The sequence below is a fragment of the Balaenoptera ricei genome, chromosome 7, assembly GCF_028023285.1.
Source record: "Balaenoptera ricei isolate mBalRic1 chromosome 7, mBalRic1.hap2, whole genome shotgun sequence".
Taxonomy (NCBI): Eukaryota; Metazoa; Chordata; class Mammalia; order Artiodactyla; family Balaenopteridae; genus Balaenoptera; species Balaenoptera ricei.
The window spans coordinates 86,861,457-86,884,904 of NC_082645.1; the positions used below are offsets into that span (position 1 = coordinate 86,861,457).

The following is a 23,448-nucleotide window of genomic DNA, read 5'->3' on the forward strand; positions in this document are numbered from 1 at the left end:
GAGTTTTGAAGATAATTAAATCATAAAACAAAATCGTTTTAATTCATGGAGTGCTATGAAAGATAAAAATACAGACCAATATAGTATAAGTGAAGTATATAGTGAAGTGAATTACAAAGTAGAATGCTGCTTTAAATTTTGTTGTCCTAAAATTAAGAATAAATTACTCTGAAGTGACATATTTTTTGAAGTTTTAAATTTCTATGTAATTAGGCTTAGAAAAAAATTTTCAAGTATGTGTTGGAAATGTTTAGTCACCTTAAAAATAATATATAGGAAAATTTGCAAAAGAATTATAATGGAAATGTGAGGATAAAAGTATGAGAAGTAATTTAAGGAAGAATCAACCTTCTTTTCCTACTTATATTGTACCTACCACTGATGGGCAAAAATACTATTTTAAAAGACTTTCCTTATTGTTTAATATGCTCTATAATTTCTTTCTTTATTTGATTGATTCTTAGGTTTTGGCCTGAATTGTTTAATGGATTAATTTTACAATATGTTACTGTTCAATTACAACAAAATTTGCTTCCTAAATATGTATTTTCAGTCGGTTTACAACATTACAGTAATTTGTTCATTCGTGTCTCTATTAACAACGTGGTGAAATGTACAAAAAAGTGTAGCTTGCTACCCCCAAACAATGAAGAGGACACTGTAATTACATTTGATGAAGTGAAATATTTTTCTGTACAGGTAATGTTAAATTTCTCTTCTAAATAAAAGAATGCATTTTTATAGTTTCAAACGTTCTACACTAATAATATCTTTTTTTTCTAGGGGACAGGAAAGAAACAAAAGCAATGTTCTTTTATTTGATACTTTACAGTATTTTATTTCTGTATTATAGGCTATATTGATGTTTTTACAGTTTACTGTAGAATACATAATCATGGTGTTCTTCTCTGAGATCTTGCTGTCAGTGTTTATCACACATGGATGCATTTTTCTCTGTCTTAGTCTTCCCCTCCCATTTGCCCTCTTACACCTGCCTTAGTCAGCGTGGGCTACTATAACAAATTACCACAGACTGGGTGGCTTAAACAACAAACCTTTATTTCTCACCTTTCTGGAAGGTGAGAAGTTCCTTATAAGGACAGTAATCAGATTCATGAGGGCTCCATTCTCATGACCTAGTGACCTCCCAAACACACCACCTACAAATACCGTCACATTGGAGATTTAGGCTTCAACATATGAATTTTGAGGGGACACAAACGTTCAGTGCATAGCACACCTTTTTTTTTTCATCTCCTTCTCCTTTCCCTCTCTCCGTTCTTCTTATATAGACTCTCTCTAATTACTTTCGCATGGATTAGCTTATTTAGTCTTTATAACCCTTGAAAATATATATATACTCTTACTATCATCTTTATTTTGCAGATGAGGAAACAGATACTATAAGGTTTAAAGAACTTTCTTAAGGTCATAGAACTAGTAATTGGTGGAGCTGAGAATGCAGTCAGTCTGGCTTCAAACTGGCTTCATTAAGCCACCTCTCACACCAGAGCTTGCTATGCTGAGTTTGCTTCTGTTTACAGTTAAGCTTCTTAGAATCTTAAATGTATCTCAGAGTGGTCTTTAAAATGAGTGACAGTATTTCATTTAGCTGTAGGATTCCTTGATTAGTCCAGTTGTTTCCTGATAGTTTTATTACATTAGTTGAATTTTAGTGAAATCCTAAAACATTTCCTCTATACCATATATACGTATATATATATTTTTTTTCAAACTTCATTTTGCTTAAGTGTTGAGTATTGAAGATAGTCCTTTAAACATAGTTTTTAAAAAAAGCATTGTTTTGCTAGAGGCAATCCATATTATTTCTTTTACTTTGCCAATAATTTTCCTAGACTTCATTGCCAAGTTTTCAATAATTTTGTGGCTATATGTCCATTTAAATAAAACTTGAAATTAATACTGGAAAACAATATAAATTAATAGGGTGATTTTTAGCATAATCAAAATATTTTTCCTATATTTATTTTAATAGGAGCTATTAGTTTGAGTATAATAAGAGGAGAGTTTTAGTGGAACTCTAATGGAAAGTTTGGGAATGACCTAGTAATATTTACATAGAAAATTGTACAAGCAAACAAAAAAACATAAAAAAAGCAAGACACATATTAACTCCAGGGAAATTAAAAAATGATACAGGGCAAGAAATACGATCATTGTAAGTATATTATTAAACCCTGAAAAATAGTTACATGTACATAATAATATAAACACTAAGTATTATTCTAACAAAAAAATGATATATAATATACTGGAGGACTGAGGGGAAAAGAAACGTGAAAATTGTGGGAGGAGGATGTTGAGAGTGAATATTTTTCTTCCACAATAAGCATTCAGTAGATGATATATACATGACTTCAATGTTCATAGTAGCATTATTTACAGTAGCCAAGATATGGAAGCAACCTAAATGTCCATCAACAGATGAATGGATAAAGAAGATATATATACATACATACATATATACATGTACATACACACAATGGAATACTACTCAGCCATAAGAAAAGAATGAAATTTTACCATTTGCAGCAACACAGATGGACTTGGAGGGCTTTATGCTAAGTAAAATAAGTCAGGAAAGACAAATACTATATGATATCATTTATATGTGAGATCTAAAAAGTACAACAAACTAGTGAATATAACAAAAAAGAAGAAGACTCAGATACAGAGAACCAACTAGTGGTTACCAGTGGGGAGAGGGAAGGGGGAGGGGCAAAATAGGGATGGGGAATTAAGAGCTACAAACTATTAGGTATAGAACAAGCTACAAAGATATATTGTACAATATGGGGACTATAGCAAATATTTTATAATAGCTATAAATGGAGTATAACCTTTAAAAACTGTGAATCACTGTATTGTACACCTGTACTTTATATAATATTATGCATCAACTATACTTCAGTTAAAAAAATATATAGTATCTAAAAACTAAAAAGAAAAAAAAATTAGTAACATGATTTTATGCCAAAAACCAGAGAAATCCCTTAAAAAGGTTGAAAGGTGGCTTCTGAAGAGTGAAAATTAGGTAGTGGGTTGGGTAGTGTACTAAATTATACCTGGGATCGAATTTATGGAGGTATGACTGAATGATGACATAGAGAGGGTAATGCCATTGAAAGAAGAATTTATTATTTATATTTCCTGAGAAAAAGGGACACACCACACCAGACCACACAAGGCCCCAGGGGAAGTTTCAGGGTGGTCAGGAGGCAGAAGACGGAAACAAGGGGAGAGCCCAAGCCAAAGCCTTTATTGGGGTTTCCTTGAGAAAGGTAATGCAGAGTGGAATTCAACAGTTTAGAATTGACTAATCTGAATAATTACAACAGGCTGTGGGCTGTAGTATAGTCTCTAGTTGCCTGGTACCTGGCCCTGGGATGATTTAGGGCAGGGGAAATATTGGTTCCATATGAGAGATAAGGAGGTGGTTAGGGCTATAGACTTGAGATTGGTTAGTTAGCCTATGAAAGATGTGCTACTATCAAGCCAAGCCTTTTGCTATCTCTAGGATCTGGCTAGCCCAGGGAGGGAAATTCTCTCTCTGGCCAGCAAGCTTTTTAAGATGTTGAAACATCATAAAATATAGGGGAAAAAATGGTGAATACAAGTGGGAGAAAAAACATTTCTTTGGTTTAGCCATTGTAAAACTGTTTGACTTTTAGACTATGTACTACCTAACTAGGATAAAATAAAATTATACTGTATATACTTTAGGACTTTAATTTGCTAAAGCGTACAAAGTAGATCTAGGTTAAAAATAAAAACATACAAACCAAAAAATAAAAAGGAATAGCAAGTGGATTTAACCTAGTTTAATTGTTCTGGAAAGCTGTTGGGTAAGTGATGTTAAAACAAAACTCATATCAAAGAATGAATAGTAGAGGATTTCTGTTCTGGCCATGCTGGAGAAGCTGATATTAGATTTACTCTTCTAAACAACCCTAAAACTAGTAAAATATATGAAGCAACTATTTTATGGTATTTGACAATGGGAATTGGAGGGCTGCAATCCTTAAGAGAAGGGAAGCACAAGAGGTGAGCTCCATGTTTACAATAGCTTTCTGTCTGGCAGCAAATCTGGCACAGAGAAATGAAACCCAAGCAGAAAGTAACAGTCTTTCTGGGTGGAGGAAGCAGAGGCTGAGCAGAGGAAACAGATGAGTTTTGGCCTGCTAAGGTGGCTGGAATTTGTAAAGCAGGGTACTAGAGAGGAGGGAGCAGCAGATAAGGAGCCCTAGTAATCTGTGAAGGTTTTCCACTCAGGTTCTTGGCTGGATCCTAAAGTGTGCACGTGCAAGGGGAGTTTGTAGGAGAAATTACAAAGAACAAGTGCTGGAGAGCTGAGAGCTGAATAGAGATTTCAGAAGTCACAAATTCAGAGTCATTGGAGTCTGATGCAGCTAAAGTGGAGAGACCTTGTTGAACATTCTCAGTATTCAGTTGAGATCCCAGAAAGGCCAGGTCTTAGAATAAGGATCATGTCCTAAGAGTAAGGGTTAAACCTACTAGGACTAAGGACAAAAACTGAAACAGACCTATCCTCAAACTTTTTCATAGAATCAAGATGATCTTCCAGTAGTTGATTGCCTTCCAGAAAAGAACTCAGTAGTTCTTAGAGGAAGATATAAAAACCCAGAGTCTCTATTACATATCCTTCACAATGCCCATCATATAATAAAAAATTGCTATTCATAGGGAAATAAAAACAGACAATAGGGCTAAACCCCCAGGTGACGCAAATGTTTGAATCTGCAGACTGGAACGTTATAACTATCATAAATGTGTCAAAGTGGAAAAGGAGGACAAAATGGATGATCACAATGGGAATTTTGAAGAGAATGGAAACTAAAAAGAACCAAATGGAGATTCTAGATATGAAAAATATAATATTGACATGAAAAATTCATTTGAAATGTTTCAAAGCATTCTGAACAGAACAGAAGGATCTGTTAACTGAAAGCCAAGTCAATAGAAATCATTCAAATTGAGGCTCAGAGAGAAAAAAGATTGAAAAATGGAAGAGACCAGTGGGCAACATCACTCAATTTATAGATGTGTAATTACATGCCAGAAGGAAATTAGAAGAAGTATTTAGAGTTATTTAATATTTTAGAATTTTCTCTGCTAAACATTTTCCAAAGTTGATGAAAGACATCAATCTATAGATTCAAGAAACTCAGTGAACCTCAAGCAGAATAAGTACAAAGATGATCACACCAAAATACATCATAGTCAAACTGCTAAAAAGAAAATCTTAAAGGTAGCCAGAGGGAAAAAAACACATGACATTCAAGTGAACAACAGTAAGAATAACAGCATACTTCCCATCAAAAACAGTGGAGGTCAGGGACTACCCTGGTGGTCCAGTGGTTAAGAATCTGCCTTCCAATGCAGGGGACATGGGTTCGATCCCAGGTTGGGCAACTAAGATCCCATGTGCCACGGGGCAACTAAGCCTGTGCGCCACAACTACTGAGCCCACATGCACTAGAGCCCGTGTGCCCCAACAAAGAACCTGTGTACCACAACAAAAGATCCCACGTGCCGCAACGAATATCCTGCATACCTCAACTAAGACCTGACACAGCCAAATAAATAAATAAATAAATAAAATTTTTTAAAAAGTGGAGGTCAGGTGTCAAGGGAATGCCGTCTTTCAAGTGGTAAAAATAAGGTCAACCTAGATTTCTAAATCCAATGAAAATATTCTCCAAAAAGACTGTGAAAGACAAAAGCTGAGGGTTTGTGTCATTTTAATAAACATCAAAGGAACGTTTATCCCAAATGGAAGTCCAGACTCACAGGAAGGAATGAAGAACACTGGTAATGGTAAATATATGGGTAAAAATAAAAGACTATTAAAAAGAAGAAAATAAATAAAAAGACTATTTTAGAAATGTTCTCCAAAAGACTAGACTGGTGTTTTTTTTTACATATATACATTTAAATTTTTTAAGTTATATATTGGAGTATAGTTGATTAACAATGTTGTGTTAGTTTCAGATATACAGCAAAGTGATTCAGTTTTACATATACATGTATCTATTTTTCAAATTCTTTTCCCATTTAGGTTATTACAGAATATTTTTTAATTAATTAATTAATTTTTGGCTGTGTTGGGTCCTCGTTGCTGCGCACGGGCTTTCTCTAGTTGCCGGCGACTGGGGCTACTCTTTGTTATGGTGCATGGGTTTCTCCCTGTGGTGGCTTCTCTTGTTGTGGAGCGTAGGCTCTAGGCATGTGGGCTTCAGTAGCTGTGGCATGTGGGCTCTGTAGTTGTGGCTCATGGGCTCTAGAGCACAGGCTCAGTAGTTGTGGCACACAGCCTTCGTGTCTCTGTGGGATCTCCCTGGATCAGGGAACGAACCTGTGTCCCCTATATTGGCAATGGATTCTTAACCACTGTGCCACCAGGGAGGTCCTTATTACAGAATATTGAGCAGCGTTCCCTGTGCTATACAGTAGGTCCTTGCTGGTTATCTATTCTAAATATAGCAGTCTGTACATGTCAGTCCCAAACTCCCAGTCTGTCCCTCCCTCCACACCCTTTCCCTGTGGTAACCACAATTTCATTCTCTAAGTCTCTGAGTCTGTTTCTGTTTTGTAAATAAGTTCATTTGTATATTTTTTTTTAGATTTCACATATAAGGGATATCATATGATATTTGTCTTTCTCACTTCATTTAGTATGATAATCTCCAGGTCCATCCATGTTGCCACTAATGGCATTATTTCATGCTTTTTAATGGCTGAGTAATATTCCATTGTATATATGTACTACATCTTCTTTATCCATTCCTTCATTGATGGACATTTAGGTTGCTTCCATGTCTTGGCTATTGTAAACAGCGCTGCAGTGAACATTGGCATGCATGTAATCCTTTCAAGTATTTGTTTTTCTCTGGATATATGCCCAGGAGTGGGATTGCTGGATCATATGGTAGCTCTATTTTTAGTTTTTTAAGGAACCTCCATACTGTTCTCCACAGTGGCTGTACTGATTTACATTCCCACCAACAGTGCAAGAGGGTTCCCTTTTCTCCACACCCTCTCCAGCATTTATTGTCTGTAGACTTTTTGATGATGGCCATTGTGACTGGTTTGAGGTGATACCTCATTGTAATTTTGATTTGCATTTCTTTAATAATTAGCGATGTTGAGCATCTTTTCATATGCCTCTTGGCCATCTGTTTGTCTTCTTTGGAGAAATGTCGATTTAGGTCTTCTGCCCATTTTCTTGATTGGGTTGTTTGTTTTTTTGTTATTGAGCTGCATGAGCTGTTTGTAAATTTTGGAGATTGATCCCTTGTCAGCCTCATCGTTTGTAAATATTTTCTTCCATTCTGTGGGTTGTCTTTTCGTTTTGTTTATGGTTTCCGTGCTGTGCAAAAGCTTTTGAGTTTAATTATATCCCATTTGTTTATTTTTGTTTTTATTTCCATTACTCTAAGAGACGGATTGAAAAAGATATTGTGATTTGTGTCAAAGAGAGTTCTGCCTATGTTTTAGGATCCAGTCTTACATTTAGGTCTTTAATTCATTTTGAGTTTATTTTTGTTTATGGTGTTAGAGAATGTCCTAATTTCATTTTTTTACATGTAGCTGTCTAGTTTTCCCAGCACCATTTATTAAAGAGACTATCTTTTCTCCACTGTATACTCTTGCCCCCTTTGTCATAAAATAATTGAACATAGGTGCATGCATTTATTTCTGGACTTTCTATCATGTTCCATTGATCTATATTTCTGTTTCTGTGCCAGTACCATACTGTTTTGATTACTGTAGCTTTGTAGTATAGTCTGAAGTCAGGCAGCCTGATTCCTTCAGCTCCATTTTTCTTTCTCAAGATTGCTTTGGCTATTTGCGGTCTTTTGTGTCTCCATACAAATTTTGAGAATTTTTGCTCTAGTTCTGTGAAAAACGCCATTGGTAATTTGATAGGGATTGCATTGAATCTGTAGATTGCTTTGGGTAGTATAGTCATTTTGACAATATTGATTCTTCCAATCCAAGGGCATGGTATATCTTTCCATCTGTTTGTGTCATCTTCAATTTCTTTCATCAGCGTCTTACAGTTTTCAGAGTACAGGTCTTTTGCCTCCTTAGGTAGGTTTATTTTATTCTTTTTGATGCAATTGTAAATAGGACTGTTTCTTGAATTTCTCTTTCTTATCTTTCATTGTTAGTGTATAGAAATGTAACAGATTTCTGTGTATTAATTTTTTAACTTTACCAAATTCATTGATGAGCTCTAGTAGTTTTCTGGTAGCATCTTTAGGATTTTCTCTGTATAGTATCATGTCATCTGCAAACAGTGACAGTTTTACTTCTTTTCCAATTCAGATTCTTTAAATTTGTTTTTCTTCTCTGATTGCCATGGCTAGGACTTCCAAAAACTATGTTGAATAAAAGTGGTGAAAGTGGACATCCTGGTCTTGTTCCTGATCTTGGAGGAAATGCTTTCAGCTTTAACCATTGAGTATGATGTTAGCTGTAGGTTTGTCATATATGGCCTTTATTATGCTAAGGTATGTTCCCTCTATGCCCACTTTCTGCAGAGTTTTTATCATAAATGTAAGACCAGATACTATAAAACTCCTAGAGGAAAACATAGACAAGACACTCTTTGACATAAATTGCAGCAATATCTTTTTGGATCCATGTCTTAGAGTAATGGAAATAAAAACAAAAATAAACAAATGGGACCTAATTATACTTAAAACCTTTTGCACAGAAAAGGAAACCATAAACAAAACGAGAGTTGTTTTTTTTTAATTTTATTTATTTATTTATTTATTTTTGGCTGTGTTGTGTCTTTGTTTCTGTGCGAGGGCTTTCTCCAGTTGCGGCAAGCAGGGGCCATTCCTCATCGCGGTGCACAGGCCTCTCACTATCGCGGCCTCTCCTGTTGCAGAGCATAGGCTCCAGACGCACAGGCTCAGTAATTGTGGCTCACGGGCTGCGGCATGTGGGATCTTCCCAGACCAGGGCTCGAACCCGTGTCCCCTGCATTGGCAGGCAGACTCTCAAACACTGCGCCACCAGGGAAGCCCAAGAGTTTTTTTGTTTTTTTCTAAATCACAGTTTCAATTTTACTACTTGTGATTGTGTCTGTTCATATTTTCTATTTCGTCCTGGTTCAGACTTGGGAGACTGCACCTTTCTAAGAATTTGTCCATTTCTTCCAGGTTGTTCATTTTACTGACATACAGTTGCTTGTAGTAGTCTCTTATGATCCTTCGTGTTTCTGTGGTGTCCATTGTAACTTCTTCTTTTTCATTTCTAATTTTATTGATTTGAGCCCTCCACCTTTTTTCTTGAAGAGTGTGGCTAAAGGTTTATCAATTCTATCTTTTCAGACAACCAGCTTTTACTTTCATTGATCTTTTCTGTTGTTTTATTTGTCTCTATTTCATTTATTTCTGCTATGATCTTTATGATTTCTTTCCTTCTGCTAACTTTGGGTTTTGTATGTTCTTCTTTCTCTAGTTGCTTTAGGTGTAAGATTAGGATTTTATTTGGGATTTTTCTTGTTTCCTGAGGTAAGCTTGTATCACTATAAAGTTCCCTCTTAGAGCTGCTTTTGCTGTGTCCCATAGGTTTTGGTTCATTGTGCTTTTGTTTTCATTTGTCTCTATATTTTTTTAATCTTTTTTTTAAATAGATCTTTATTGGAGTATAATTGCTTCACAATACTGTGTTAGTTTCTGTTGTACACCAAAGTGAATCAGCCATATGCATACATATGTCCCCATATCCCTTCCCTCTTGAGCCTCCCTCCATCCTCCCTATCCCACCCCTCTAGGTCATCACGAAGCACCAAGCTGATCTCTCTGTGCTATGCTGCTGCTTCCCACTAGCCTAACTATTTTACATTCGGTAGTGTATATATGTCGATGCTACTCTCACTTCACCCCAGCTTCCCTCTCGCACCCCGTGTCCTCAAGTCCATTCTCTATGTCTACATCTTTATTTCTACCCTGCAACTAGGTTCATTAGTACCATTTTTTTTTTTTTTAGATTCCATATATATGTGTTAGCATACGGTATTTGTTTTTCTCTTTCTGACTTACTTCACTCTGTGTGATAGACTCTGGGTCCATCCACCTCACTACAAGTAACTCAATTTCATTTCTTTTTATGGCTGAGTAATATTCCATTGTGTATATGTGCCACAACTTCTTTATCCATTCATCTGTTGATGAACATTTAGGTTGCTTCCATGTCTTGGCTATTGTAAATAGAGCTGCAATGAACACTGTGGTACATGACTCTTTTTGAATTATGGTTTTCTCAGCGTATATGCCCAGTAGTGGGATTGCTGGGTCATATGGTAGTTCTGTTTTTAGATTTTTAAGGAATCTCCATACTGTTTTCCATAGTGGTTGTATCAATTTACATTCCCACCAATAGTGCAGGAGAGTTCCCTTTGCACCACACCCTTTCCAGCATTTACTGTTTCTAGATTTTTTGATGATGGCCATTCTGACCAGTGTGAGGTGATACCTCATTGTAGTTTTGATTTGCATTTCTCTAATAATTAGTGACATTGAGCATCTTTTCATGTGCCTCTTGGCCATCTGTATGTCTTCCTTGGTGAAATGTCTGTTTAGGTCTTCCGCACATTTTTTAACTGGATTTTTTGTTTTTTTGATATTGAGCTCCATGAGCTGTTTGTATATTTTGGAGATTAATCCTTTGTCTGTTGTTTCATTTGCAAATATTTTCTCCCATTCTGCGGGTTGTCTTTTTGTCTTGTTTATGGTTTCCTTTGCTGTGCAAAAGCTTTTATGTTTAAGTCCCATTTGTTTATTTTTGTTTCTCTAGGAGGTGGGTCAAAAAAGTTCTTGCTGTGGTTTATGTCAAAGAGTGTTTTTCCTATGTTTTCCTCTAAGAGTTTTATAGTGTCTGGTCTTACATTTAGGTCTTTAATCCATTTGGAGTTTATGTTTGTGTATGGTGTTAGGGAGTGTTCTAATTTCATTCTTTTACATGTAGCTGTCCAGTTTTTCATTTGTCTCTAGGTATTTTTTAAATTCTTCTTTGATTTCTTCAGTGATCCATTGGTTGTTTAGTGGCATATTGTTTAGCCTCCATCTGTTTATATGTTTTACAGTTTTTTTCTTGTAGTTGATTTCTAATCTCATGGTGTTGTGGTCAGAAAAACTGCTTGATATGATTTCAGTTTTCTTAAATTTATTGGGGCTTGCTTTGTGACGCAGTATGTGATCAGTCCTGGAGAATGTTCCATGTGCACTTGAGAAGAATGTGTATTCTGCTGCTTTTGGGTGGAATGCTCTATAAATATCAATTTATATCAAAATATCAAGTCCATCTGGTCTAATGTGTCTTTTAAGGCCTGTGTTTCCTTATTGATTTTCCGTCTGGATGATTCGTCCATTGATGGAGGTGGGGTGTTAAAGTCCCCCAGTATGGGACTTCCCTGGTGGCGCAGTCATTAAGAATCTGCCTGCCAATGCAGTGGACACGGGTTCGAGCCCTGCTCTGGGAAGATCCCACATGCCATGGAGCAACTAAAGCCCATGTGCCACAACTACTGAGCCTGAGTTCTGGAGCCCATGAGCCACAACTGCTGAGCCTGCATGCTGCAACTACTGAAGCCGCATGGCCTAGAGCTTGTGCTCTGCAACTAGAGAAGCCACTGCGCTGAGTAGCCCACTCACCACAATGAAGAGTAGCCCCCACTCACCACAACTAGAGAAAGCCCGCATGCAGCAACAAAGACCCAACACAGCCAAAAATAAAATATAAATAAATTTATAAAAAAAAAAGTGCCCCACTACTACTGTGTTGCTGTCAGTTTCTCCTTTTATGACTGTTAGTATTTGCCTTATATATTGAGGTGATCCTATGTTGGGTGCATATGTATTTACAATTGTTGTATCTTCTTCTTGGATTGATCCTTTGACCATTATGTAGTGTCTTTCACTTTCAGTCTGTGTGTGTCCCTAGATCTGAAATGGGTCTCTTGTAGACAGCATATATACAGGTCTTGTTTTTGTATCCATTCAACCAGTTTATATCTTTTGTTTGGAGCATTTAATACGTTCAAGGTAATTATTGATATGTATGTTTTTATTGCCATTTTGTTAATTGTTTTGGATTTGTTTTTGTAGGTCTTTTTTCTTCCCTTACTCTTTTGTTCTCTTCTCTTGTGATCTGCTGACTAATTTTAGTGTTGTGCTTGGATTCCTTTCTCTATTTTGTGTGTGTATCTATTGTAGATTTTCGGTTTTGGGGTTGCCATGAAGATTTGGTATCTATAACAGTCTGTATATAAACAAGATTGTTTTAAGTTGCTGGTCTTATAATGCATTTCCAATATCCTGCATTTGTGCTCTCCTCTTCTCACAGTCGCTGGTTTTGATATATTTGTGTGCAGATTATTTCCTACCTTTACTGTATGTTTGCCTTTACTGATAAGCTTTTCCATTTGTAATTTACTTGTTCCTAGTTGTGGCCTTTTCTTTTCCATCTAGAGAAGTTCCATTAGCATTTGTTGCAAAGCTGGGCTGGTGGTGCTGAATTCTCTTAGCTTTGGCTTGTCTGTAAAGCCTCTGATTTCTCCATTGAATCTGAATGAGAGCTTTGCTGGGTAGAGTATTCTTGGTTGTAGGTTCTTCCCTTTCACCACTTTAAATATATCGTGCCACTCCCTTCCAGGCTGAGAGTTTCTGCTGAGAAATCAGCTGATAACCTTATGGGAATTCCCTTGCATGTTACTTGTTGCTTTCCTTTGTTGCTTTTAATTTTTTTTTTTTTTGTCTTTGATTTTTGTCAATTTATTCTTTGTGTCTCAGCGTGTTTCTCCTTGGGTTTATCCTGCCTGGGACTCTCTGTGCTTCCTGGACATGGGTGACTGTTTCCTTTCCCATGTTAGGCAATTTCTTAGCTATTATCTCTTCAAATATTTTCTCAGGTCGTTTCTCTCTGTCTTCTCCTTTTGGGACCTCTATAATGTGAATCTTGGTGCATTTAATGTTGTCCCAGATTAAGATGGCAGTGTGGGAAGATGCGGAGTTCGTGTCTCCCCACGACTAGGGCACCCGCAGGATGCTGTCGGGGACCTTGACACCCAAGGAGATGGGAGGAACCCCCAAGCGAACTGATAGGACATGGGGGGACTGAGGTGGGGGAAAAGTGGAAGCTGGACAGGACCGGCACCCCTGAGGGTGGCTAAGAGGGGGGAGGGGTTCCCACGCATGGAGGGACCCTTGGGGGCTTGGATTGGGGGGAGCACGCCAGTGTATCCCCTGCCCAGTTGGCCAGAGAAATCTGCTCGGCTCTTTGGCTGGGTCCTATGCCCTCAGAGGCCCCCTCTGGGCCGTGTGGGTCCTGGGGGCATAGGAGGGAGGCCAGGGGAGAGCAGGAGAGGCAAGCAGGAGGGGTTCTCCAGGACCAGAGTAGCAGGAGAGGAGCGGAGGGCATTTGCCCCACCCACTTGAGCCCAAGAAGCCTGCTGGGCTCCCAGATGGGTTCCCCCGCCCTCTGAGACCAGAGGCGGGAGGCACACCTGGGTCCCTTCTGTTCCTTTGAGCCTAAGCCCCATGCCCACACACCCAAGAGCCTTTTCCAGCCCTGCAGGTCCTAAGCATAGACCCCACCCATCACCCAAACCCCGCCCCTGCTTAGGCCCCGCCCTCCACAGCCAAAGCCTTTTCCAACTTTTTTTTTTCGCCTCCTCTGTTTTACTATTGTGGTTCTGTTTTACCTTCTGGTTGTTGTTTTATCTATATTTTTATGTTTATATTCTTTCTAACATATCTGTTAGTTTTCTAGTCTAATTTTATTTTTTACTTTGTTATTGTTCTTCCCCCACCCCTTTTTTTTTTTTTTTGCTGCTCCGTGTGGCTTGCAAGATCTTGGTTCACGAGCTGGGGATCAGGCTGAAGCTCCTGCAGTGGGAGCACCAAGTCCAAACCACTGGACTAACAGAGAACCTCAGACCCCAGGGAATATTCATTGGAATGAGGTCTCCTGGAGGTCCTCATCTCAAAACCGAGACCCAGGTCTACCCAACAGGCTACAAGCTCCAGTGTTGGAAGCCTCAGGCCAAACAAACAGTAAGACAGGAGCACAATCCCACTCATCAAAAAAGAAAAAAGGGGCTTCCCCAGTGGCGCAGTGGTTGGGAGTCCACCTGCCAATTCAGGGGACATGGGTTTGGGCCCTGGTCTGGTAAGATTCCACATGCCATGGAGCAACTGAGCCCATGCACCACAACTACTGAGCCTGTGCTCTGGAGCCCACGAGCCACAACTGCTGAGCCCACGTGCCACAGCTGCTGAAGGCTGTACGCCTAGAGCCTGTGCTCCACAACAAGATAAGCCACCACAATGAGAAGCCCGTGCACACTAACAAGGAGTAACACCCACTCGCCGCAACTAGAGAAGGTCCGCGCAGCAACGAGGACCCAACGCAGCCAAAAATAAACTAAAAAAAAAAAAAACAGCAAAATAATATGTCACAGATGAAAGAGCAAGGTAAAAACCTAGAAGACCAAATAAATGAAGAGGAAATAGTCAATCTACCTGAAAAAGAATTCTAGAAGACCAAATAAATGAAGAGGAAATAGTCAATCTACCCGAAAAAGAATTCAAAGTAATGATAGTAAAGATGATCCAGAATCTCAGAAATAGAATGGAGGCACGGATTGAGAAAATACAAGAAAGTTTTAACAAAGATCTGGAAGAACTAAAGAACAAACAAACAGATGAACAACACAATAACTGAAATGAAAAATACACTAGAAGGAATCAATAACAATAACTTAGGCAGAGAATGAATAAGTGAGCTGGAAGACAGAATGGTGGAAATAACAGCCAAGAAGCAGAATACAGAAAAAAGAATGAAAAGAATTGAAGACAAACTCAGCTCTGGGACAACAGTAAATGCACCAACATTCGAATTATGGTGGTCACAGAAGAAGAGAAAAAGAAAGGGTTGAGAAATCATTTGAGGAGATTATAGTCGAAAACTTCCCTAACATGAGAAAGGAAATAGTCACTGAAGTCCAGGAAGCACAGAGAGTCCCATACAGGTTCAACCCCAGGAGAAACACACCAAGACACATATTAATCAAACTAACAAAAATTAAATTCAAAGAAAAAATATTAAAAGCAGCAAGGGGGGACCTTCAAGATGGCAGAGGAGTAAGACATGGAGATCACCTTCCTCCCCATAAATACATCAAAAATGCATCTACATGTGGAACAACTCGTACAGAACACCTACTGAACGCTGGCAGAAGACCTCCGACTTCCCCAAAGGCAAGAAACTCCCCACGTACCTGGGTAGGGCAAAAGAAAAAAGAAAAGACAGAGACAAAAGAATAGGGATGAGACCTGCACTTCTGGGAGGGAGCTGTGAAGGAGGAAAAGCTTACACACACTAGGAAGCACCTTCACTGGTGGAGACGGGGGATGGTGGTGGGAAAGCATTGGAGCCATGGAGGAGAGCAGAGCAACAGGTGTGCAGAGGGCAAAGCGGAGAGATTCCCGCACAGAGGATCGGTGCTGAGCAGCACTCACCAGCCTGAGAGGCTTGTCTGCTCACCTGCCTAGGCGGGATGGGTGCGGGCTGGGACATGAGGCTCTGGCTTCTTTGGAGGTCAGATCCCAGGGAGAGGACTGGGGTTGGCTACATGAACACAGCCTGAAGGGGGCTAGTGCGCCACAGCTAGCAAGGAGGGAGTCCAGGAAAAAGTCTGGAACTGCCTAAGAGGCAAGAGACCATTTTTTCAGGGTGCACAAGGAGAGGGGATTCAGAGCATGGCCTAAATGAGCTCCAGAGACGGGCGCGAGCTGTGGCTCTCAGCGCAGACACCAGGGACAGGCATGAAATGCTAAGGCTGCTGCTGCAGCCACCAAGAAGCCTGTGTGCAAGCACAGGTCACTATCCACACCTCCCCTCCCGGGAGCCTGTGCAGCCCGCCACTGCCAGGGTCCCGTGATCCAGGGACAACTTCCCTGGGAGAACACATGGCATGCCTCAGGCTGTTGCAACGTCACACCGGCCTCTGCCGCTGCAGCCTCTTCCCACATTCCATACCCCTCCTTCCCCCCAGCCTGAGTGAGCCAGAGCCCCCGAATCAGCTGCTCCTTTAACCCTGTCCTGTCTGGGCGGAGAACAGACTTCCTCAGGCGACCTACACACAGAGGTGGGGCAAAATCCAAAGCTGAACCCCAGGAGCTGTGTGAACAAAGAAGAGAAAGGGAAATTTCTCTCAGCAGCCTCAGGAGCAGTGGATTAAATCTCCACAATCAACTTGATGTACCCTGCATCTGTGGAATACCTGAATAGACAAAGAATCATCCCAAAATTGAGGCGGTGGGCTTTGGGAGCAAGTGTAGACTGGGGGTTTGCTTTCTGCATCTAATTTGTTTCTGGTTTTATGTTTATCTTAGTTTAGTATTTAGAGCTTATTATAATTGGTAGATTTGTTTATTGATTTGGTTGCCCTCTTCCTTTTTTTAAAATATAGATGTATATTTTTTCCTTTTTCCCTTTTTGTGTGTGTGTATGTGCATACTTTGTGTGATTTTGTCTGTATACCTTTGCTTTTACCAATTGTCCTAGGGTTCTGTCTTTCCTTTTGTTTTTTTTTAGTATAGTTTTTAGTGCTTGTTATCACTGGTGGATTTGTTTATTGGTTTGTTTGCTCTCTTTATTTTCTATTTTTTTATTACTTTTTAATTTTTTTAGTTTTAATGATTTTTTATTTTTTATTTTAATAACTTTATTTTATTTATTTTTCTTCCTTCCTCCCTCCCTCCCTCCCTCCCTTCCTTTCTTCCTTTCTTCCTTTCTTTCTTTCTTTCTTTCTTTCTTTCTTTCTTTCTTTCCTTTCTTTCTTTTTTATTTTCTCCCTTTTCTTCTGAGCCTTGTGGCTGACAGGGTCTTGGTGCTCCAGCTGGGTGTCAGGCCTGAGCCTCTGAGGTGGGAGAGCTGAGTTCAGAACATTGGACCACCAGAGACCTCCTGGCCCCACGTAATATCAAATGGCGAAAGCTCTCCCAGAGGTCTACATCTCAACGCTAAGACCCAGCTCCACTCAACAACCAGCAAGCTACAGTGCTGGACACCCTATGCCAAACAAGTAGCAAGAAAGGAACACAACCCCACCCATTAGCAGAGAGGCTGCCTAAAATCATAATAAGTTCACAGACACCCCAAAGCACACCACCAGACACGGTTCTGCCCACCAGAAAGACAAGATCCAGCCTCATCCACCAGAACACTAGTCCACCTGGCACTAGTCCCCTCCACCAGGAAGCCTACACAACGCACTGAACAAACCTTACCCACTGGGAGCAGATGCCGAAAACAACGGGAACCACAAACCTGCAGCCTGTGAAAAGGAGACCCCAAATGCAGTAAGTTAAGCAAAATGAGAAGACAGAGAAATACACAACAGATGAAGGAGCAAGGTAAAAACCCACCAGACTAAATAAATGAAGAAGAAATAGGCAGTCTACCTGAAAAAGAATTCAGAGTACTGATAGTAAAGATGATCCAAAATCTTGGAAATAGAATGGAGAAAATACAAGAAACGTTTAACAAGGACCTAGAAGAAATAAAGAGCAAACAGACATTGATGAACAACATGATAAGTGAAATTAAAAATTCTCTAGAAGGAATCAATAGCAGAATAACTGAGGCAGAAGAACAGATAAGTGACCTGGAAGATAAAATAGTGGAAATAACTACCACAGAGCAGAATAAAGAAAAAAGAATGAAAAGAATTGAGGACAGTCTCAGAGACCTCTGGGACAACATTAAACACACCAACATTCGAATTATAGGGTTCTCAGAAGAAGAGAAAAAGAAAGGGTCTGAGAAAATACTTGAAGAGATTATAGTTGAAAACTTCCCTAATATGGGAAAGGAAATAATCAAGTTCAGGCAGTGCAGAGAGTCCCATACAGGATAAATCCAAGGAGAAACACGCCAGGACACATATTAATCACACTATCAAAAATTAAATACAAAGAAAAAATATTAAAAGCAGCAAGGGAAAAGCAACAAATGACATACAAGGGAATCCCCATAAGGTTAACAGCTGATTTCTCAGCAGAAACTCTGCAAGCCAGAAGGGTGTGGCAGGACATGTTTAAAGTGATGAAAGGGAAGAATCTACAACCAAGATTACTCTACCCAACAAGGACCTCATTCAGATTCGATGGAGAAATTAAAACCTTTACAAACAAGCAAAGGCTAAGAAAATTCAGCACCACGAAACCAGCTTTACGACAAATGCTAAAGGAACTTCTCTAGTCAGGAAACACAGGAGAAGGAAAAGACCTACAATAACAAACCCAAAACAATTAAGAAAATGGTAATAGGAACATACATATCGATAATTACCTTAAATGTAAATGGATTAAAAGCTCCCACCAAAAGACATAGACTGGCTGAATGGATACAAAAACAAGACCCATATATATGCTGCCTACAAGAGACCCACTTCAGACCTAGGGACACATACAGACTGAAAATGAAGGGATGGAAAAAGATATTCCATGCAAATGGAAATCAAAAGAAAGCTGGAGTAGCAATTCTCATATCAGACAAAATAGACTTTAAAACAAAGACTATTACAAGAGACAAGGAAGGACACTACATAATGATCAAGGGATCAATCCAAGAAGAAGATATAACAATTGTAAGTATTTATGCACCCAACATAGGAGTACCTCAATACATAAGGCAAGTGCTAACAGCCATAAAAGGGGAAATCAACAGTAACACAATAATAGTAGGGGACGTTAACACCCCACTTTCACCAATGGACAGATCATTGGTGAAAGTGATCAATGAAGGAAACACAAGCTTTAAATGATATCTTAAACAAGATGGATGTAATTGATATTTATAGGACATTCCATCCAAAAACAACAGAATATGCTTTCTTCTCAAGTGCTCATGGAACATTCTCCAGGATAAATCATATCTTGGGTCGCAAATCAAGCCTTGGTAAATTTAAGAAAATTGAAATCGTATCAGGTATCTTTTCTGACCACAACGCTATGAACTAGATATCAATTACAGGAAACAATCTGTAAAAAAATACAAACACATGGAGGCTAAACAATACACTACTAAATAACCAAGAGATCACTGAAGAAATCAAAGAGAAAATCAAAAAATACCTAGAAACAAATGACAATGAAAACACAATGACCCAAAACCTATGGGATGCAGCAAAAGCAGTTCTAAGAGGGAAGTTTACAGCAATACAGTCCTACCTCAGGAAACAAGAAACGTCTCAAATAAACAACCTAACCTTAAACCTAGAGCAATTAGAGAAAGAAGAATAAAAATACCCCAAAGTTAGCAGAAGGAAAGAAATCATAATGATCAGATCAGAAATAAATGAAAAATAAATGAGGGAAACGACAGCAAAGATCAATAAAACTAAAAGCTGGTTCTTTGAGAAGATAAACAAAATTGATAAACCATTAGCTAGACTCATCAAGAAAAAAAGGGAGAAGACTCAAATCAATAGAATTAGAAATGAAAAAGGAAAAGTAACAACTGACACTGCAGAAATACAAAGGATCATGAGAGATTACTACAAGCAAATATATGCCAATAAAATGGAAGAAATGGACACATTCTTAGAAAAGCACAACCTTCCGAGACTGAACCAGGAAGAAATAGAAGATATAAACAGACCAATCACAAGCACTAAAATTGAAACTGTGATTTAAAATCTTCCAAAAACAAAAGCCCAGGAACAGATGGCTTCACAGGCAAATTCTGTCAACCATTTAGAGAAGAGCTAACACCTATCCTTCTCAAACTCTTCCAAAGCATATCAGAGGGAGGAACACTCCCCAACTCTTTCTATGAGGCTACCGTCACCCTGATACCAAAACCAGACAAAGAGGTCACAAAAAAGAAAACTATGGGCCAATATCACTGATGAACATAGATGCAAAAATCCTCAACAAAACACTAGCAAACAGAATCCAACAGCACATTAAAAGGAGCATACACCATGATCAAGTGGGGTTTATCCCGGGAATGCAAGGATTCTTCAATATATGCAAATCACTCAGTGCGATACACCATATTAACAAATTGAAGTATAAAAAGCATATGATCATCTCAATAGATGCAGAAAAAGCTTTTGACAAAATTCAACACCCATTTTTGATAAAAACCCTCCAGAAAGTAGGCATAGAGGGAACTTATATCAACATAATAAGGGCCATATATGACAAACCCACAGCCAACATCGTTCTCAATGGTGGAAAACTGAAACCATTTCCACTAAGATCAGGAACAAGACAAGGTTGCCCACTCTCACCATGGTTCAACATAGATTTGGAAGTTTTACCCACAGCAATCCGAGAAGAAAAAGAAATAAAAGGAATCCAAATTTGAAAAGAAGAAGTAAAACTGTCACTGTTTGCAGATGATATGATACTATACATAGAGAATCCTAAAGATGCTACCAGAAAACTACTAGAGCTAATCAATGAATTTGGTAAAGTAGCAGGATAGAAAGTTAATGCACAGAAATCTCTTGCATTCCTATACACTAATGATGAAAAATCTGAAAGAGAAATTAAGGAAACACTCCCATTTACCATTGCAACAAAAAGAATAAAATACTTAGGAATAAACCTACCTAAGGAGACAAAAGACCTGTATGCAGAAAACTTTAAGACACTGATGAAAGAAAGTAAAGATGATACAAACAGATGGAGAGATATACCATGTTCTTGGATTGGAAAAATCAACATTGTGAAAATGCCTAACCTACCCAAAGCAATCTACAGATTCAATGCAATCCCTATCAAACTACCAATGGCGTTTTTCACAGAACTAGAACAAAAAATTTCACAATTTGTATGGAAACACAAAAGACCCCAAATAGCCAAAGCAATCTTGAGAAAGAAAAATGGAGCTGGAGGATCAGGCTCCCTGACTTCAGACTATACTACAAAGCTACAATGATCCAGACAGTATGGTATTGGCACAAAAACAGAAATACAGATCAATGGAACAGGATAGAAAGCCCAGAGCTAAACCCACGCACATATGGTCACCTTATCTTTGATCAAGGAGACAAGGATATACAATGGAGAAAAGGCAGCTTCTTCAATAAGTGGTGCTGAAGAAACTGAACAGCTACATGTAAAAGAATGAAATTAGAACACTCCCTAACACCATACACAAAAAACACTCAAAATGGATTAAAGACCTAAATGTAAGACTAGACACTATAAAACTCTTCGAGGAAAACATAAGCAGAACACTCTATTACATAAATCACAGCAAGATCCTTTTTGACCCACCTCCTAGAGAAATGGAAATAAAAACAAAAATAAACAAATGGGACCTAATAAAACTTAAAAGCTTTTGCACAGCAAAGGAAACCATAAACAAGATGAAAAGACAGCCCTCAGAATCAGAGAAAATATTTGCAAATGAAGCAACTGACAAAGGATTAATCTCCAAAATATATAAGCAGCTCATGCAGCTCAATATCAAAAAAACAACCCAATCCAAAAATGGGCAGAAGTCCTAAATAGACATTTCTCCAAAGAAGATATACAGATTACCAACTAACACATGAAAGAATGCTCAACATCACTAATCATTAGAGAAATGCAAATACATTCTACAATGCAAAACTACAATGAGGTATCAACCTCACACTGGTCAGAATGCCCATCATCAAAAAATCTACAAACAATAAATGGTGGAGAGGGTGTGGAGAAAAGGAAACCCTCCTACACTGTTGGTGCGAATGTAAATTGATACAGCCACTATGGAGAACAGTATGGAGGGTCCTTAAAAAACTAAAAATAGAACTACCATACAATCCAGCAATCCCACTACTAGGCATATACCCTGAGAAAACCATAATTCAAAAAGAGTCATATACCAGAATGTTCATTTCAGGTCTGTTTACAATAGCCAGGACATGGAAGCAATCTAAGTGTCCATCAACAGATGAATGGATAAAGAAGATGTGGCACACATCTACAATGGAATATTACTCAGCCATAAAAAGAAATGAAATTGAGTTATTTGTAGTGAGGTGGATGGACCTAGAGACTGTGATACAGAGTGAAGTAAGTCAGAAAGAGAAAAACAAATACTGTATGCTAACACATATATATGGAATCTAAAAAAAAAAGGTTCTGAAGAAAGTAGAGACAGGACAGGAATAAAGACGCTGATGTAGAGAATGGACTTGACGACACGGGCAGGGGGAAGGGTAAGCTGGGACGAAGTGAGAGAATGACATGGACATATATATACTACCAAATGTAAAGCAGATAGCTAGTGGGAAGCAGCCACATAGCACAGGGAGATCAGCTTGGTGCTTTATAACCACCTAGAGGGGTGGGATAGGGAGGGTGGGAGGGAGGCTCAGGAGAAAGGGGATATGGGGATTTATGGATGCATATGGCTGATTCACTTTGTTGTGCCACAGAGGCTAGCACAGTATTGTAAAGCAGTTATACTCCAATAAAGATATATTTTTTAAAAATGTTGTCCCAGAGATATTTTAGACTGTCCTCATTTCTTTTTTCTTTATTTTGTTCTGTGGCAGTGATTTCTGCCATTCTGTTTTCCAGCTCACTTATCTGTTCTTATGCCTCAGTTACTCTGCTATTGACTCCTTCTAGTGTATTTTTATTTCAGTTGTTGTTCATCTCTCTTTGTTTGTTCTTTAGTTCTTCTAGGTCTTTGTTAAACATTTCTTGTATTTTCTGCATCTGTGCCTCCATTCTTTTTCTGAGATCTTGGCTCATCTTTACTATCATTACTCTGAATTCGTTTTTGGGTAGATTGCCCATCTCCACTTCACTTAGTTCTTGTTCCTTCATCTGGGATTTTATCTTCTTTCTTCATCTGGGACATGTTCCTCTGCTGTCTCATTTTATCTTTCTTTCTGTGATTGTGGTTTCCATTCCACAGGCTGCAGGGTGTAGTTCTTCTTGCCTCTGCTCTCTGCCCCGTGGTGGTTGAGGCTGTCTAAGGGGCTTGTGCAGACCTCCTGGTGGGAGGGCCTGGTTCCTGCCTGCTGGTAGGTGGAGCTGGGTCTTGTCCCTCTGGTGGGCAGGGCCATGTCAAGGTGTGTGTTTACCCACAGCTCTGTGCTCAGGAAGACTTTAAGCAGCCTGTCTGCTGATGGGTGGGGCTGTATTCCTGCCCTGTTGATTGTTTGGCCTGGGGCATCCCAGCACTGGAGCCTACAGGCTGTTGGGTGGGGCCGAAGACTAGAGTGTTTCAAAAAAATTAATGATGACGAATGGTAGAATGTATAGCATTTGTAGAAGTGAAATATATAAGAAGAATAGTACAAAGGATGAGTAGTGTAAATGGAATTATGCTATTGTGCATGATATGGTATAATTTTATTTCAAGATA

At 38.9% G+C, this 23,448-nt stretch overlaps 1 protein-coding gene across 1 annotated transcript in view; it reads left to right on the forward strand.

The window, feature by feature from the left end:
- C2CD6 (C2 calcium dependent domain containing 6) overlaps positions 1-23,448 on the forward strand; it is an 81,032-nt gene that overhangs the window by 24,101 nt on the left and 33,483 nt on the right. The window contains exon 4 of the mRNA XM_059928442.1: positions 554-699. Coding sequence (XP_059784425.1) covers positions 554-699 — 146 coding nt within the window. The remainder of the gene's footprint in view (positions 1-553; positions 700-23,448) is intronic.